Raw genomic sequence first — 18,276 nt, forward strand, 5'->3', positions numbered from 1 at the left:
ATGCATACACACACACACACACACACACACACACACACACACACACACACACACATATATATATATATAAATATGTAAAGAACAAATTCACACATATGAATGAATGCATAAATTAAATACAGTTATGAGCTGCTGATGCTTGAGACATTGTCATTAATTTAGTGTTTCTGTGAATTGAGATGAAAACTAAAAGTTACTTCAATTTTAAATTATTGTCATCTTTTAACTTTCAATAGTCAATGACGACTTCTCTCAGCTCACATCTTCATTAAGATTTATGCATATTGTCAACTGTTGGGCTCATGAATATTAAACATGTTGTATGTGTTCGCCTAAAATGATTCACTGAAAGTGCAGATGGTTAAAGGTTAAGGCACGTTAGTCCAACTGAGATACAGTGAGTTAAACACTTGGACGAACTGCTGCGTGAACACAAAATTCATCTCATTTACAAGGGAAATAAAACATGGTTGAGTATGTTGTCTCCATGCTTGCTTGTGAGTTTTGTACTTTTCAAGTTCAAAGTGATCCTCCCATGAACAAGTGGAGGCGGAGTTTTACAAGAATGGAGGCCTTAGAGGCGCCAATGCTGATCGGAATGCTAGACTTCTACAAACACAGCACACCGGATCTACACTCAGAGTGAACAACGCGCCGTCATATGGAAGATTCTCCTCCCGCCAAACAATTCAGCTGTTCTAAACAAATTTGTGAATAATGTCAGAAGAATCAGTGCTCACCTTGATGTGTTGAACTGTTTTCTCAAACTCTCCTTTAATTTTTTCTTTGTGTTTAAGTTTCTCTTGCAAAGACTTCACTGCTGTATTGAGCTCCTCCTGGAATTTAAAGTGAATATAAGAAACCAGAGATTTCTTTAATATGTTCATTAATGTAATAGCTACAAGGAATGAGCAAAATGGTAGCCTACTGAGAAATTTATACATTGTTAATATACAACTTATGATTTAAGTTTTAATCCACATAGGTCTGTCTTACTTTGTATGATGGAACAACTTCACCGATGGGTCTGAATGTGTGATTGACGTGTTTCTGTGAATCTCTGCACACTAAACACACCGGCTGTTTGTCCTCCAGACAGAAGAGTTTGAGTTTCTCACTGTGTAAACTGCAGAGCTCCTCAGACTCTGATGAATGGCTCTCTTTTCTCTTCTTCGGGAGCGACTCACACAAGTTTTTTAACGCAAAATTACATGGAGGATGATCATTTGAGGATCTTCTCCTGCAGACAGGACACTCCTGAGTTTCCTTGGTTCTCCAGAACTGTTGAAGACACTCTTTACATACACTGTGACTACATGATAAAACAACAGGATCCTTGAAGATTTCACAGCACACAGGACAAAAATAATCATCTTCCGATAGTGAAGCCATTTTCGCTGTTTGAGTTCCAGCGATCTAAACTTTACTTTCACTTTCTGAATGATGTCGCAAAAATGAAAAACAAGAATCACAAAGATCTGCCTTCTGTTTAAAAACAAACTTCTCAAAAATCCATTTTGAAAGTTGTTCTCTTCAATCTTTATTGAACGCCGATTCTTTTTATTATGTTTTTGCTTTTGTCAAGAAAGAAGAGAGCTGGTATGACAGAGAGGAGAAATAAGTCAGTCTCTTCCTGGTAAGTGTTGTATTTGGGTGGAGTTTTTGAGGTCTGTTGCACAATGTCTGTCTCAGTGGTTATTTCAGTGGTTACGGTCTTTGCACTTGACAACTTACATGACGTATCTCCTGTATTAATGACTTACACTGCAAAGTTTTCCTTAACATCTGTGAATTTCAGGGCCATGCTTAGCCTAAAATAACACTCCAAAGCTGTATTAGAGATAGTGTGGCGCAATGAGATTTGGCATTTTTCAGATCTGGGACCATAGACTGTAAAAAAATAAAAAATAAATAAAATATATATATATATATATATATATATTCTGGTGTGATTTTAAAGTTTCCTTTAAGGACATTTCTGAAGCTGACAATTTTGTGGAAGATCTTTTTATGACCAACCTTAATATAAGAAAAATGTTGTTCTTAATTCATTAGTAAATATCATATTCATAAATATTGACGGTCAAAAAAGGCACCAAACTTTGTACACTTTAAGTTTGAGTTAAAACATCTTAAAACATTAGCGAGTGTAAGGAACACCAAGGTAAAAAAAAGATGTTTTGGAAAGAATTTTTCAAATTATTAGGCTACTTATTGTTCATTTTTTATTATTTTCACTGGTTTATAGCAAACCCACCCGACCCACGCTTCACTTTAATGACTGTTCCTCACTGTTCGCACCTGCTATAGATCTAAAACCAAACATATACAAAATAATGAAGAACTGGTCACTAGTTTAGAAAGCACATTATTACGCAATGAAGCTGCATAATTGGTGTTGTCTTAATTCAAACATTCAATATGATGAAATAAACCATATCCAAACTGAATAGTCTTATAAACTGATCAGTTTGGTGTCGTTACTTAATTTTAGAGGTGTGTGTGTGTGTTCATTCAGTATAAGCCCCTCATTTCTGACAAAAAGTAAAAAAAAAAATCTAATTCAGAGTTAAATGTTTCTATTTTTTATATATATTTTAAAGACTGATCTTTGTGCAGCTGAGAACGGCTGTATTTGTGGCTGCTATGCTAAAAAGCACCAAAGCCTAAATACTATCGAGGGCCACAAAACGTAAAAAATAAGTGAGCTCAAATTCTACAAAGCACTATTATCATTCCTCAGCGCCCACTCGTGTGTGATATAATGGATATGTACCCAGAGCTCCTAAAACACCCCACAACAAATTCCTCATGTCTGAAGCTCTGTTCATGTATGTGTTTGCAAGGGACTATTTTCTGCAAAGCTGCCATCAAACAACATCACCTGAGAAAAACAATACATCAAAATGACTTATGTTAATGATTCTAGGTGATGTTCACACACATGCTCACTATGTTTCAACTATTGTCATATTCCATTTTGAAAGCTTGTTAAAATTGTAAAATGGCCTTTCATTTATAAACCAATCTTGATATTTATCCCAATTGGTGTCTGTGCTCGCCTTCAGTGCTGTCATGATGTGATTAGAACTAGAATTATTGAGCACACGTACGTCTGCAAGACGTCTGTTAAAGATCTCTTGATCTGGAAAGCATCTACTGCCTACAAATGTCTGACAGACATCTTTCAGATGTCAGTTTTACATACATTCTAAATCATAAACATCTTAAAGACATCAAATAGACGTCTATTTGACATCTAATAGGAAACATCCTATAGACGTATTGCAGATGAGGAAAACGTGTCTGCACTTTCGTCCGCTAGAAAAGTGAGGCTAAAATAACCCAGCTATGGTGGCTGTCATCTTACACCAGTGACGTCATTTGGAGCCCAAGTCTGCACAGTAGTGATTTATTTGGAGCCCGAGTCTGTGCAGTAATGATCATGAGCTGGAGCCGCTGTATCAAAGTCTTACCCAAACTCCTGCAGATCCAGTCACAAGCACACAATCACGACGCCACGCCCTGTTTTTATAGCATCAAATAACATGTGGGAACTTGGTATAAAGAACCACACAAGAGAGAGAATGCCATAGGTCATTTTACTAATAGCTGCTATTATATTACAGGATTGAACAAGCATTACCTGACTATCCAACAGGAACATTGGATAGTCAAATAGTTAAATATATATAGATAAAAGCTATATATATATATATATAAAAGCTATATTTGACAACTCAAAAACACTAAATAATACGAGTAATTATGAATAATTTTGAGCACAACTGTATATATACAGTATTTAAGCTTTTTTTGCTTTCTGATATTTATTTATTTAAATCAGCATAAATTATAAAGGCAGTACAGCAAACACTATGATGATATATAAATACATGTCAAGTAATGTTCATATACACTTGTTACTGACATTTTCATCTGATTTCTGTGAGTGATGTTATTGGTTGAAGCTTTTTTCTATTTGCATCATACATATTCTCTCTGTTCTAATTTAATTATCACTTATTTATACTTGCAGCAACAATAACAGAAGTAGCAGTAATCAGCAGCAGCAGCGTAACATATCTATCCCACCAAGACCAAAAACATTAACGTTGTTATATCCATCAGCATACTAAACTATTTTGAGCGTTGTCATGATTGAAATAAAAAATTGAAGATATCATAAAATTATAAACTTTTGAATTTACCCATAAGCACAATAGAGTATAGCTCTTACAGGCATTTAGGATGCATCTGTACGTTCATAAACAGTTAGTGAAAAAGTAAAGCTCAAGACGGAAGTAGTATGTCTACCATGTGTTCAAGGTGAAAACAATGACAAAGAAACCAAAGCAATGTGAAACATTATAGTTTGCACTGACAGTGTGTCTGTAGTGCTGATATCACTCATGTGATCAGCTGCAGCCCAATCACAGCCGTAGACTACTGATATTCAGATCAACAGCACTCTTACTCGTGTGATATGGATTAAATATTGGAAACATGATGAAAGCAGGAAGATCCAGACCTACAGCTGTAACATTTACTGACTATCGAACGGTAAGATCCTCAGAGGGGCAAAACTATAGAAGAATGGGAAGACAGTGTCAGTGAAGGTGGGTGTGAATGTGTGTAGATGTGTGTTAGTTACAAGATCAGAGAATGACACCGTTCCTCTGTCATAGTCCAGATCAACTCTCACCCTCTGAAGATTCTGTTTGACAGGAAAACCAAAATAATCAGCCAGTCCGTGCTGCACACTCCAGAGACCAGTATCAAAGAAATCATCTCCCTTCCTCTGGTTTGATGCTGTAGTTACTCCAAGATGCCAGCATAGACTCTCTTTAACCTCCACATCCCAACAGTGTGTTCCTGAGTTAAAACCCTCTGAACCCAGAACAAAGCGATAGATGTCAAATCTCTCTGGATTATCAGGAACTGGTTGTTTGTTGTCACTCCAGCTCGCACTGGTCAGATCATCAGACAGGATGAGAAGTGGATGAGCCGTGTTTGGATCCAGAATCACCGGAGCTGATGAGACACAATCAACAGCCGCTTTTGTTCTGATGTTCATATAATGATCAAGAGTGAACCAAACACAGATTATTATGAATTATGGCACTCGTCCTATCGATCACTGTCAGTGCTGTTATTAGTTACACACTATTTTTTTATTATCAGTGTTTAATGTTGCATTACATCAACCACTGAGTTTTGAGTGTTGAATATGTGATTCAGTATGTCTGTCTTATGTCAAGAGTAACTGATACTATGGGATAGTTAACAATATAAAGGAAGATCAAAGTTGGCACACCACAGCTCCAAAAGTAGAAAAATATTTATGTTCTCACCACAGATGACATTTTGAGCCTAAAATGAACTTTTTGTGGTTGTGCACCCACAATGAGCTCTTGGCCTGTTGGATGTGTGCACTTCAGGTGTAATTCATAGTCAACAATATAACAGGTAGACCTGTTTTGACTTGTGCTATAGATGAAAAACTGTAAACATTCTGTGTATCTTCAGCAACATTTGTTCATGGTCATTATATTAGGTCTTAAAGGAACACGCCACTATTTTTGAAAATATAGGCTCATTTTCCAACTCCCCTATCAGCCTAGAAAATTACAACTTTTCATTTTCCGTCGGTCTTAGTACACGATGTAACTACAGAAGAGTCAAGTTTTAAATAGGAAAAATATCGAAACTCTTTGGTCATTTTTGAGCGAGATGCTAACGGTCTAATCAGATTCAATGATCTATGCTAAGCTGCAGCTAAAAGTGCTACCGCCAGACCCAGAGATCGGCTGAATGGATTAGAAAACGGTAAAACTCAACTGTTTAACTCTAGGGGAGTTGGAAAATGAGCCTATTTTCAAAAATAGTGGCGTGTTCCTTTAACATGTCTGCGTGTACCCTTTAAAAGTTCTTTGAACAAGCAGGATAGCTTGTCGTCCTGAAGGACCCGGTTTCTCACGACACCGGTTACTGCGTAAGGTACTGACAGAGTGCTTGAGATATGCTTTCCCAGTGCTTAACTTTATGCTTGAAGTCACATTTACTCAAGAAGCAATATTTAATAAGAACATTTAACCTCTTACCCATAAACACAGGTTGTGCTTTTGTTTTTCTTCATTATTATTTAGTCAGTAATTCAGTCATTTAAACTGTCCTGGTACTTTCAAACTGTGGACAAACAAGTTATATGTTCATATAGTATAAGTTATACAGTTTATATGGCAACATTTAGATTTTAAACCTTTTTAGCACACACTGTGCATGCAAAAAAAAAATATATATATTTGTGTTTTTTAAAGGGGTCATGAATTGAGAAATCAGCTTTTACTTGAGCTTTTGACATATAAGAGACCATTGTACTAAAATAATATCCTGTAAGTTTCAGAACTGAAAACGTCCTTGTTACTGAAACAAAAGCTTTTATTGACACCAGGTCCAGCGAACACCAGATCATGGAATGTGCCTATGAATGACGTCATAGATAGGTTAAACACCGCCTCCACAGAAGAATATCAAAACCTAATTCTGTAGCCCCGCCCACTGATTCACGCATGACACAGTAGGGAAATAACATAAGTGGCGCTAAACCGGATCGAGCAACCACGCAATAAACATGCCGTTAAAGATCATAAAATATTGTGCAGTGCCTGGTTGTGGAAGAACACAGTCGCTGCATAACCTTCCTTCGGATTCAAATATTAGGAATGCGTGGTTTAACTTTATGTCACTGAGGATTCCTTTGTAAACAAGACACAGGGCGACGCTGGATTTGCAGAGAGACTGAGATTAAAAAGCAATGCTTTGTACAAAACTTGTATTATGTGTCACTATTGCTTTGTTAGAGATCATTTGATATGTCCTGATTATGTGTACGTGTCTAACCAAAGTCACAGAAGGCTCCAATTACGAAGGACATTGCATTGTCAAACAAACACACAGAAAGTTAGCTCCCTTTCGAAGATGGTTCACTTCGACTGACGCGACGGGGGACTCCCTCCCTTCCTTAACCTACCTGTTACTGAAACAAAAGCTTTTATTGACACCAGGTCCAGCGAACACCAGATCATGGAATGTGCCTATGAATGACGTCATAGATAGGTTAAACACCGCCTCCACAGAAGAATATCAAAACCTAATTCTGTAGCCCCGCCCACTGATTCACGCATGACACAGTAGGGAAATAACATAAGTGGCGCTAAACCGGATCGAGCAACCACGCAATAAACATGCCATAAAAGATTACAAAATATTGTGCAGTGCCTGGTTGTGGAAGAACACAGTCGCTGCATAACCTTCGGATTCAAATATTAGGAATGCGTGGTTGAACTTTATTTTTAATTAAGTTTCAGCTCATGTCCAATTACGATGCATTGTCAAACAAACACACAGAAAGTTAGCTCCCTTTCGAAGATGGTTCACTTCGACTTTCGACTGGGGGGACTCCCTCCCTTCCTTAACCTACCTGAAATGTTATTGCACAACGCCAGGAAGTTGCACTTCACACTGGCCAATGCCAGCCAAGATGGCGAAAAGTGGCAGAGCCTTGCCACTATATAATCCGCCGTCTTGGTGGCATAAACTCAGAATCTTCATCTTTCAAGCATCCTACTTCAAGACAGCTGTGGAGAAGACGCAAGAAGACGAATTTCCCTCTTGACGTTCCAGCATGTCGAGTTATTGCTGTGTTCGGGACCCATCAAGGCTCCGGACACCCACGAGTACTGCATCCTGTGCCTGGGTCTCGCCCATGCGGCAGCAAGTGGATGAGCCGTGTTTGGATCCAGAATCACCGGAGCTGATGAGACACAATCAACAGCCGCTTTTGTTCTGATGTTCATATAATGATCAAGAGTGAACCAAACACAGATTATTATGAATTATGGCACTCGTCCTATCGATCACTGTCAGTGCTGTTATTAGTTACACACTATTTTTTTATTATCAGTGTTTAATGTTGCATTACATCAACCACTGAGTTTTGAGTGTTGAATATGTGATTCAGTATGTCTGTCTTATGTCAAGAGTAACTGATACTATGGGATAGTTAACAATATAAAGGAAGATCAAAGTTGGCACACCACAGCTCCAAAAGTAGAAAAATATTTATGTTCTCACCACAGATGACATTTTGAGCCTAAAATGAACTTTTTGTGGTTGTGCACCCACAATGAGCTCTTGGCCTGTTGGATGTGTGCACTTCAGGTGTAATTCATAGTCAACAATATAACAGGTAGACCTGTTTTGACTTGTGCTATAGATGAAAAACTGTAAACATTCTGTGTATCTTCAGCAACATTTGTTCATGGTCATTATATTAGGTCTTAAAGGAACACGCCACTATTTTTGAAAATATAGGCTCATTTTCCAACTCCCCTATCAGCCTAGAAAATTACAACTTTTCATTTTCCGTCGGTCTTAGTACACGATGTAACTACAGAAGAGTCAAGTTTTAAATAGGAAAAATATCGAAACTCTTTGGTCATTTTTGAGCGAGATGCTAACGGTCTAATCAGATTCAATGATCTATGCTAAGCTGCAGCTAAAAGTGCTACCGCCAGACCCAGAGATCGGCTGAATGGATTAGAAAACGGTAAAACTCAACTGTTTAACTCTAGGGGAGTTGGAAAATGAGCCTATTTTCAAAAATAGTGGCGTGTTCCTTTAACATGTCTGCGTGTACCCTTTAAAAGTTCTTTGAACAAGCAGGATAGCTTGTCGTCCTGAAGGACCCGGTTTCTCACGACACCGGTTACTGCGTAAGGTACTGACAGAGTGCTTGAGATATGCTTTCCCAGTGCTTAACTTTATGCTTGAAGTCACATTTACTCAAGAAGCAATATTTAATAAGAACATTTAACCTCTTACCCATAAACACAGGTTGTGCTTTTGTTTTTCTTCATTATTATTTAGTCAGTAATTCAGTCATTTAAACTGTCCTGGTACTTTCAAACTGTGGACAAACAAGTTATATGTTCATATAGTATAAGTTATACAGTTTATATGGCAACATTTAGATTTTAAACCTTTTTAGCACACACTGTGCATGCAAAAAAAAAATATATATATTTGTGTTTTTTAAAGGGGTCATGAATTGAGAAATCAGCTTTTACTTGAGCTTTTGACATATAAGAGACCATTGTACTAAAATAATATCCTGTAAGTTTCAGAACTGAAAACGTCCTTGTTACTGAAACAAAAGCTTTTATTGACACCAGGTCCAGCGAACACCAGATCATGGAATGTGCCTATGAATGACGTCATAGATAGGTTAAACACCGCCTCCACAGAAGAATATCAAAACCTAATTCTGTAGCCCCGCCCACTGATTCACGCATGACACAGTAGGGAAATAACATAAGTGGCGCTAAACCGGATCGAGCAACCACGCAATAAACATGCCGTTAAAGATCATAAAATATTGTGCAGTGCCTGGTTGTGGAAGAACACAGTCGCTGCATAACCTTCCTTCGGATTCAAATATTAGGAATGCGTGGTTTAACTTTATGTCACTGAGGATTCCTTTGTAAACAAGACACAGGGCGACGCTGGATTTGCAGAGAGACTGAGATTAAAAAGCAATGCTTTGTACAAAACTTGTATTATGTGTCACTATTGCTTTGTTAGAGATCATTTGATATGTCCTGATTATGTGTACGTGTCTAACCAAAGTCACAGAAGGCTCCAATTACGAAGGACATTGCATTGTCAAACAAACACACAGAAAGTTAGCTCCCTTTCGAAGATGGTTCACTTCGACTGACGCGACGGGGGACTCCCTCCCTTCCTTAACCTACCTGAAATGTTATTGCACAACGCCAGGAAGTTGCACTTCACACTGGCCAATGCCAGCCAAGATGGCGAAAAGTGGCAGAGCCTTGCCACTATATAATCCGCCGTCTTGGTGGCATAAACTCAGAATCTTCATCTTTCAAGCATCCTACTTCAAGACAGCTGTGGAGAAGACGCAAGAAGACGGATTTCCCTCTTGGCGTTCCAGCATGTCAAGCTATTTCACGCTGTGTTCGGGACCCATCAAAGCTCCGCACACCCACGAGTACTGCATCCTGTGCCTGGGTCTCGCCCATGCGGAAGCAGCAGTAGGTACTCAGCAGTACTCTTAAAGAAACCTGTTAAGAGTAAGCTGGATTCTTGGTTCCTTTCCTCGGGCTGCCGAGCTCCTGTGCCTAGGAAGCGAGCCCCATTCCTTCCCGATCTGCACGAGGAAGTCGCTGAGGCGTGGGCTGCGCCCCAGTCGGCTCGCACCCACGCTGGTGGATCACATATTTTCAATAAAAGGCACGAGGTTATATGCGCATTCCGCCCATCGAGGAGTCTGTCGCCACCTACCTCTGCCCCTCGTCGGCCTCTCTGAAAGTGGAGGCGATGCTGCCATCGAAGCCCTGCCGTCTGACCGCCCACATCGCGGATCAAGCATACGCTGCCTCGACAGAGACGATTTCAGCGCTTCATACGATGGCAGTGCTACAGGTTTTTCAGGCACAGCTCCTGAAATCCCTGGACGAGGGGGAGACGGATCCTGAGGCGTTTAAGGATCTGCGTGCGGTGACGGACTTCGCCTTAAAAGCCACTAAAAAGACGGCCCAGGCCATCGGACGAAGCATGGGTTACATGGTGGTGCTCCACCGGCATCTGTGGCTGATGCTGACAGAGCTAAAGGACGTGGACAGGAAGGCTCTGTTCAATGTGCCTTTGTCTCCCTCCGGCCTCTTTGGAGATGCCGTGGAGGCCATCGCGGAGCTCTTTTCAGAAGCTCAGAAACGCTCCAAAGCAATGAGTCTCTTCCTGCAACGCCGTGCTAAAGCGCTGCAGCCCTCAGCACGAAGTAGGTCAACGTCTGCTTCCTGCCGCCCAGCGAAGCATGCCCCCCCAGCTCCCGCTGCATCGACGCCAGATCAGGAGCCTTCTGTTCGTGCCAAAACCGCATGACAGAGGACTTGCGTCACAGTCCCAAGAAGAAGGATGGCTGTCCTGGGGGCCCCCCTCCATTGGATCATAGGTCTCGTTCCTGAAGGGATTATTCGGAGAAGGAGAATGCCTAGCGGCGGGCCCGCCGTAAAGCGACCGAAATGTTCACACGAGGTCTCCTTGGCGGTTGCAGGCGACCACGAGAATGTCTCTGTTGTGTCTGTTCAGAATGTAATAAAGTCTGTGACACCCTCACAAAAAGAGCATTCCTCTCCTCCTCCAGTTATAACGGTTCCACACACTCTATGTTCGGTGGGGGAATCGTTAACAGACTCGGGCTCACAGCCTCCCCGTGCAACCGGTAATGCTCTTGCCTCTGCGTTGAGTGTCAAATCTCCACCGCGGCGGTTCCCACGCTCGCGTGGTGGTCACTCGCAGGTGCCTGAGTGCGCTGAAACCATGGCGAGCCCCCAATCTGTACCGGCGCGGCGTCCAGATGGGACTGGTCACGACGGACGTGTCGATGACGGGCTGGGGAGCGCATTGCGACGGCATACCAGCCTCGGGCTCCTGGACGGAGTCGGAGAGGATGTGGCACATAAATCGCCTCGAGCTGAAAGCAGCCTTTTTAGCCCTCCGGAGCTTCCTCATGCAGGTACGGAGACATCATATGCTGATTCGCCCAAACAATACATCGGTCGTATCGTACATAAACCGCCAAGGCGGGGTACGCTTGAAAGCCCTCTGCGAACAGACGGCACGAGTGTTGCTGTGGGCCAATCACCATCTGCTCTCCATTCGTGCAGCGCACGTCCCGGGTTGCCTGAAGAGTGGCGCAGATATGCTATCGAGGAATGGGATTCTTCACGGAGAATGGAGGCTGAACCCCGGATCAGTGAGACTGATCTAGGAGCGGTTCGGGAAGGCAGAAGTGGATCTGTTTGCGACAGAGGAGAACACGCATTGCCCGCTGTTCTTTTCTCTGTCACGCTCTCCCCTGGGTGGGGACGCACTCACAATGCCGTGGCTGAAAGCCCATCTGTATGCGTTCCCCCCGCTGAAGATTTTACCACAAGTGTTGCACAAAATCAAAGAGGAGAGGGCGCCGGTGATTCTAATCGCTCCATACTGGCCAAACAGACCATGGTTCCCTGACCTGCTGGAGATACTGACGGTTTCCCCGTGGCAGATCCTGCTGAGACGGGACCTCCTGTCTCGCCGCATGATGGACACGATTATGGAGGCGCGAACCCCTTCTACGAGACGATTGTATGCTCTTAAATGGGCAGTCTTTGTTAAATGGTGTGAATCAAATGGCTGCAACCCGGAGAACTGTCCCGTGTCTGACATTCTGGGCTTTCTGCAACAGCGGCAGTATGCCTTAAGGTTTATGTTGCAGCTATCTCAGCCTCTCACACTACTATCAATGGGCACTCGGTTGGTAAACACGATTTGGTGATCAGATTTTTGAGAGGTGTGAGACGGCTGAGACCCTCTCACCCTCCCACTGTGCCATCCTAGGATCTGGCTCTGGTGCTGGGGGCGCTGGCTCTGCCGCCTTTTGAGCTGCTTCAGGCTTCAGTCAATCTTCGGTCAAGCACGTGTGGGACTTACAAGCGCTATCTGTGAATGCTGCTTGCATGCAGTTTGGACCAGGTGATTGTAATGTCACACTCAAGCCAAGATTGGGCTACATGCCCAAGTCACTCTCGACGCCGTTCAGAGTGCAAGTGGTGACGCTTTCTGCTTTCACTCCATAGCCCTCATCATGTCCTATGTCCTGTACGAGCTTTGCATGCTTATGTTGACCGCACGGCTCAGTTTTGTCAATCTGAGCAGCTGTTTGTGTGCTTTGCAGGCGGAACTAAAGGGCAGCCTCTTTCTAAGCAGCGGCTATCACATTGGGTAGTCAATGCGATTGCGTTGGCTTATTCTAGCCAGGAAATAGAATGTCCCATTGGCGTTAGAGTTCATTCTACGAAAGTGGTCGCCTCCTCGTGGGCTTGGACTAAGGGCGTTTCTATCAAAGACATTTGTATGGCGGCTGGATGGTCTTCGCTGAATACCTTCGCCAGATTTTACAATTTGGACATGTGCTCCTTGGCCTCACAGGTCTTGTCTGTGAGCTCAACCAGTGCTTCCACATGTGGCTTCTAGCCGCTAGACTCTATGTGGTTTTGACTAGGTCGTATAGTTGGAATTCGGAGACGGGGCAACCACCATACCCAGACAGCGGTGCTCACTTAGTACCACTGGAGTGAGCTTTGTGACACATATTGTTATTGTGCGCTTCGCCCTCTCGCTGTATTACTGCTTAAGGATTAGCTAGACACAAGATGGCAGTTCGTCTCTGTCCTCGCGGTGTGCACCGGCTTGTTTATGGCTTCTTGTGTTTATGCACTAGTACCGGCTATGGCTGCTTGCTGAGTGTATATACTGTTATCGTTGTGCCCGGCCGCGCCGCTCACATCCTGTGTCTGCATTATTATATTTTGCATTTACATGCTTATATACATGCATATTGCTGTGCTCTATAACGTCCTAACTTTAGTACATTGGCATAAGCGTTCTCTCAACAAAACGGCTGTTTTGACGGCCTGGGGGCCTGTCAAGGGGTCGTCTGTGATTGGTTGGGGAGTGTTTGGTGTGTAGCGCACTGTTAGCTCTGCCAAGGCTGAGCTTTCTCTTCCCTGTTCTCACGGCTTTGTTCTATAAAGTCCCCATAGCATCAGATTCCTGACGCAATGTCGAAGTGAACCGTCTTCAAAAGGGAGAGTCTCCAGTTACTGTCATAACCTCGGTTCCCTGAGAGACGGGAATGAGACATTGCGTACACGGCCGTGTTCACTGCTCAGATCTGCTGTGCTGGTAGTTCAGTCGGAAGATTCTGAGTTTATGCTACCAAGACGGTGCATTATATAACGGTGTGGCTCCGCCCCTTTTCACCGTCTTGGCTAGCATTGGCCAGTGTGAAGTGCAACTTCATGTTGTGAAGTTGGCGTTGTGCAATACGATTTCAGGTAGGTTAAGGAAGGAAGGGAGTCCCCCATCGTGTCAGATTCCTGACGCAATGTCTCTTTCCCGTCTCTCAGGGAACCGAGGTTACGACAGTAACCGGAGGTGTTTACTATGCAAAACTGTTATCCAATCATAGCAGTGGGCATTTACTTCCAAGTCTTCAATGCAGCACGCCCCCGAGCGTTTCTCGAGCCAGCCTCAAAACCAGGTTAGAAAATAGCCTATTACTTATTGATTTTGATGTTTTTGAACGTAAAAACCACGCGGATGTCATAAGTAGACGTCAGACAACAGTATAAAATAATAATAAAAAAAGCCAGTTCAGGACCCCTTTAAAATAAATTGGCTGGTGATAGACTGCTTGCCAGATTATGAGGGGAAATATGAAATGCATTGAAATATAGGAAGATATGTATGCAAACATCTTTGTTTTATTTAACTTGAAACTGCTATGGCAACAGGAAAGATGCATGAGCATTAATTGCCGTTATTTTAATATTATTTAAAGGCTAGTTTTTATCTAAAGTAGCATATCCCTACAGAAGGAAATGCATAAACCATGTCCGCATTCCAGCACTTTGGACACACTGGATTCTTGCACAATGGCTTTAAACAGCTCGCCCTTTTACAGCTGATTTAATTCACAAATAACTGAGAATTATGACTTAAACATGATTTTCAAGTACAATAACGAATATTATGCATTTTAAACTTTTCACACCATCAGTCACACACACACACACACACACACACACACACACACACTGAAACTCAGAGGATCTCCCTGTTCATTTTCAGTCAGACAAACCAGAGATTTTCTTATTATATGAGGAGATACCAACCTCCTCAACTATACCATTAGAGAAAGCGTAACCATCAACTTGGATCATGTGTGTCTTATAAGCCAATCACAACATATCCTGATGCTATTGAATCTCCTTCATGGTTTTACGATTGTCAATCACTGTTTGCAGATACCATAGAAATTAATGAGTAGTGACAGCTCAGATCTTCTCCATACTCACTGTTCTGGATGGTGTCCTGCATCTTCTTCCAGACTCTGAAGGGCAGGTTGCCCAAGTAACGCGGCACATCAATCAAAGCTCCAGAAGGCGTCTGTGGATCCGGCTGTAATGAGATCTGGACTCTGGAAGAACATTCAGGATCAGAACTGCAGTTGCTTTGGATCAGAAGCAGAGAGAGCAGAGACAGCAGCAGATCACTCACCTTTCCATTGAGACTGGAAACTTCTGCAGAACAAACACACCATTGATCATCAACAACTCAATAAATAATCAATCAATCAATCAATCAATCAATCAATGATCTGAAATCAGACCTTCAGAAAGCAGACGTCACTGGCTTTCATCATCTCCTCCATGTCTTTGATCGAGTATGAAACAGCTGAGATGAGACTGTTGATCTCCTCCAGCTTCTCCTCCATCATCTGCTTCTTCTGCTCCTCTTCCTCCCTCAGTGCAGTGATTGTAGCTTCTTCTTCATCTCTGAGAAACTGATGAAGCTTCTCAAACTGCTGTTTAATCTGATGCTCTGTGTGATCAGCTTGAGACTGAAATCAAATCACATTCACTTCAATCGTCTCAAAATCATGACTTATTCTGCAGACATAAAATCTCTTCACAAAATGAAGCAGTTTCAAATGTATTTTTAATAAGAAAACAATAATATGTCGGTGGTGCTTGAGACATTCATTAAATGTTTCTGTGAAGACTAACAAATACTTTAAATGAAAATTAACTATTAAAAATGAAGTAAAATATTTTCATCAGTTTAACAATGTGAACTTACAGTAGTCAAAAATAATTTCTCTTTTTGAATGTGTTCATGTGTGTTAGCCTTGTGATAGACTAGTCATCTGTCAAGGGTTTTTCTCTGCCTTGGCCCGAGACGCTGGGATAGACTAGCTGTGGGACAAGCAATAGGACAAGTGGTGTGGAGAATGGATGGATGGACTTCTCTTTTTGCTCACATCAGGTAATATGTATAGGCTATTGTCAAAAGCTGAGTGTCTGATCGACCTAATGGCTGACAGGCTAATGGGATCATGAATATTAATGACATTGCCTCAGTTCACCCAAACTAATTTGTTGACATCAAAATGCGAAAGGTGACAGGTGAGTGCCAGCCAATGGGATTGCAGCTTGCGTGTAAGTTCCGCCCCTCTGATGAAGCAGCTAGCTAACAGAGACTTGTGCTTGGTCACCATTTTATGTAAACAACTGTGTGTGTTTATTCCAATCAATACATGAACATGCAATTATGTCAGGCAACCCAATCCAGCTGTTCTAATCAAATTTGCAAAAATGCCAAGACTCCTCACCTTGATGTGTTGAACTGTTTTCTCAAACTCTCCTTTAATTTTTTCGTTGTGTGTAAGTTTCTCTTGTAGGGACTTCAGTGCTGTATTGAGCTCCTCCTGAAATTAAAATGAAAATCTGTAAGACACCAGAGATTTCTGTAATATGTTTGCGTACATAATACACAAATGCAAAATGGTGTAAAGAAATATGTATATGATATACAACTTATATAAGTTTATATCCTCAGATTTAAATCCGTCTTACTTTGTATGATGGAACAACTTCACCGATGGGTCTGAATGTGTGATTGACGTGTTTCTGTGAATCTCTGCACACTAAACACACCAGCTGTTTGTCCTCCAGACAGAAGAGTTTGAATTTCTCACTGTGTAAACTGCAGAGCTCCTCAAACTCTGATGAACCCTTCTCTTTTCTCTCCTTCAGAAGCGACTCACACAAGTTTTTTAAAACACGATTACATGGAGGATCATCTCTTGAGGATCTTCTCCTGCAGACAGGACACTCCTGAGTTTCCTTGGTTCTCCAGAACTGTTGGAGACACTCTTTACAGACACTGTGACTACATGATAAAACAACAGGATCCTTGAAGATTTCAATACACACAGGACAAGAAAAATCATCTGCAGATAGTGAATCCATTTTCACTCTTTGAGCTCCAGCGATCTAAACTTTACTTTCACTTTCTGAATGTTGTAAAAATGAAAAACTACGAGAATCACAAATATCTGCTGTCTGTTTAGAAACAAACTTCTCAAAAATCCTTCTTGAAAGTATTTCTCTTCTTTCTCTACTGATCACTAATTCCTTTATATTTTTGTCGACATTCAGTATAACAGAAAGGAGAAATATTAAGACAGTCACTTCCTGGTAAGTGCTGTAAGAGGGTGGAGTTTCTGCTTCTGTATATACTGCCTGTTTGGGTCTCATGTTTGTTAACTCTTTGTCTGCCTTATTTGACCCTGGATAGTGAATTAAAATATTAAAGAAGATTTGTCATCGGACATCTGATATTAAAATACTTCAGTACACAGATACATGACATGTCTTTATGATTATATTTGAAAATCTCTATTTTTGTACCCAGAATAAAGAGAGATCATCCCTCCACCTTGCCAGATGTTTCTATAAAGAGCTTCAACCCAAGTGTCAAGAATCCCGACAGAAACCATCTAAAGTGGTGGCATCACAGGATAAACAGACCTGACGCTTTACCAACTATATGAGGGTTTTAATTCCAGACTAGAAAAAAATATAATATCTGAACAGCAAAGAACCGTTTACAATTTATATAATTATTATGCATGTAAATAAATACATGCGTTTCACCATTCTACCCAATATTTCTGTGTGTTGCACTCAATAAATGAACGTAATTATGTCAGACAAACCAATTTGGCTGTTTTAATCAATTTGTAATTACGTCAGAAGAATCAGTGCTCACCTTGATGTGTTGAACTGTTTTCTCAAACTCTTCTTTCATTGTTTCTCCATGTTTAAGTTTCTCTTGTAAGGACACATGTGAAACATCCTAAAAAAGTCAAATACAAAAAGAAACAACAACAGATCAGTGTTGGGAACGTTACTTTGGAAATGTAATAGAATACAGATGACAAGTTACCCTGTTTAAAATGTAATAAGTAGTGTAACTATTTCAATTACTTTATGAAAGTAATGTAACTGATTACATTTGATCATTTTCTACATTTCTAGCGAATATTTTCAACTGTTAATCATTTTCAAACATTTGGGGCTAACCTTACAGTCGCACTCAACACTGATCACTTCAAAATCCTTCATCACCTGAATTAATTATTATAATTTCAATAAATATTAAATATATATTAAATATATATTATAATTCAATTTTAAAGCACAGCCACCACAAAATCAGACTTCAGCACCTCTTTTTACTTTTTGAGGTTAAATACAGATTTAAAATCATAATATATAGTTTAATTGCTATGATACT

At 41.2% G+C, this 18,276-nt stretch overlaps 2 protein-coding genes across 2 annotated transcripts in view; both read right to left on the reverse strand.

Moving 5' to 3' along the window:
- The window catches only part of LOC107696341 (nuclear factor 7, ovary-like), a 5,952-nt gene extending 4,504 nt beyond the window's left edge, over nucleotides 1-1,448 (reverse strand). Inside the window, exons 1-2 of the mRNA XM_016496637.1 lie at nucleotides 997-1,448; nucleotides 741-836 (exon numbers count right to left, since the gene is read on the reverse strand). Coding sequence (XP_016352123.1) covers nucleotides 741-836; nucleotides 997-1,392 — 492 coding nt within the window. The 5' untranslated portion in view covers nucleotides 1,393-1,448. The remainder of the gene's footprint in view (nucleotides 1-740; nucleotides 837-996) is intronic.
- A 2,424-nt stretch (nucleotides 1,449-3,872) lies between these two features.
- On the reverse strand, nucleotides 3,873-17,121 carry LOC107696342 (tripartite motif-containing protein 35-like). Its single transcript, XM_016496638.1, has 6 exons — nucleotides 16,551-17,121; nucleotides 16,307-16,402; nucleotides 15,305-15,535; nucleotides 15,193-15,215; nucleotides 14,991-15,112; nucleotides 3,873-5,034 (listed from the first exon to the last, which is right to left on the reverse strand). Exons 1-6 carry the CDS (start codon nucleotides 16,944-16,946, stop codon nucleotides 4,547-4,549), a joined length of 1,356 nt encoding a protein of 451 aa, XP_016352124.1. The 5' UTR covers nucleotides 16,947-17,121; the 3' UTR covers nucleotides 3,873-4,546.
- Between the last annotated feature and the right edge of the window lie 1,155 nt (nucleotides 17,122-18,276).

This window comes from Sinocyclocheilus anshuiensis, unplaced genomic scaffold (assembly GCF_001515605.1).
Source record: "Sinocyclocheilus anshuiensis isolate Anshui unplaced genomic scaffold, SAMN03320099.WGS_v1.1 scaffold62, whole genome shotgun sequence".
Classification (NCBI taxonomy): Eukaryota; Metazoa; Chordata; class Actinopteri; order Cypriniformes; family Cyprinidae; genus Sinocyclocheilus; species Sinocyclocheilus anshuiensis.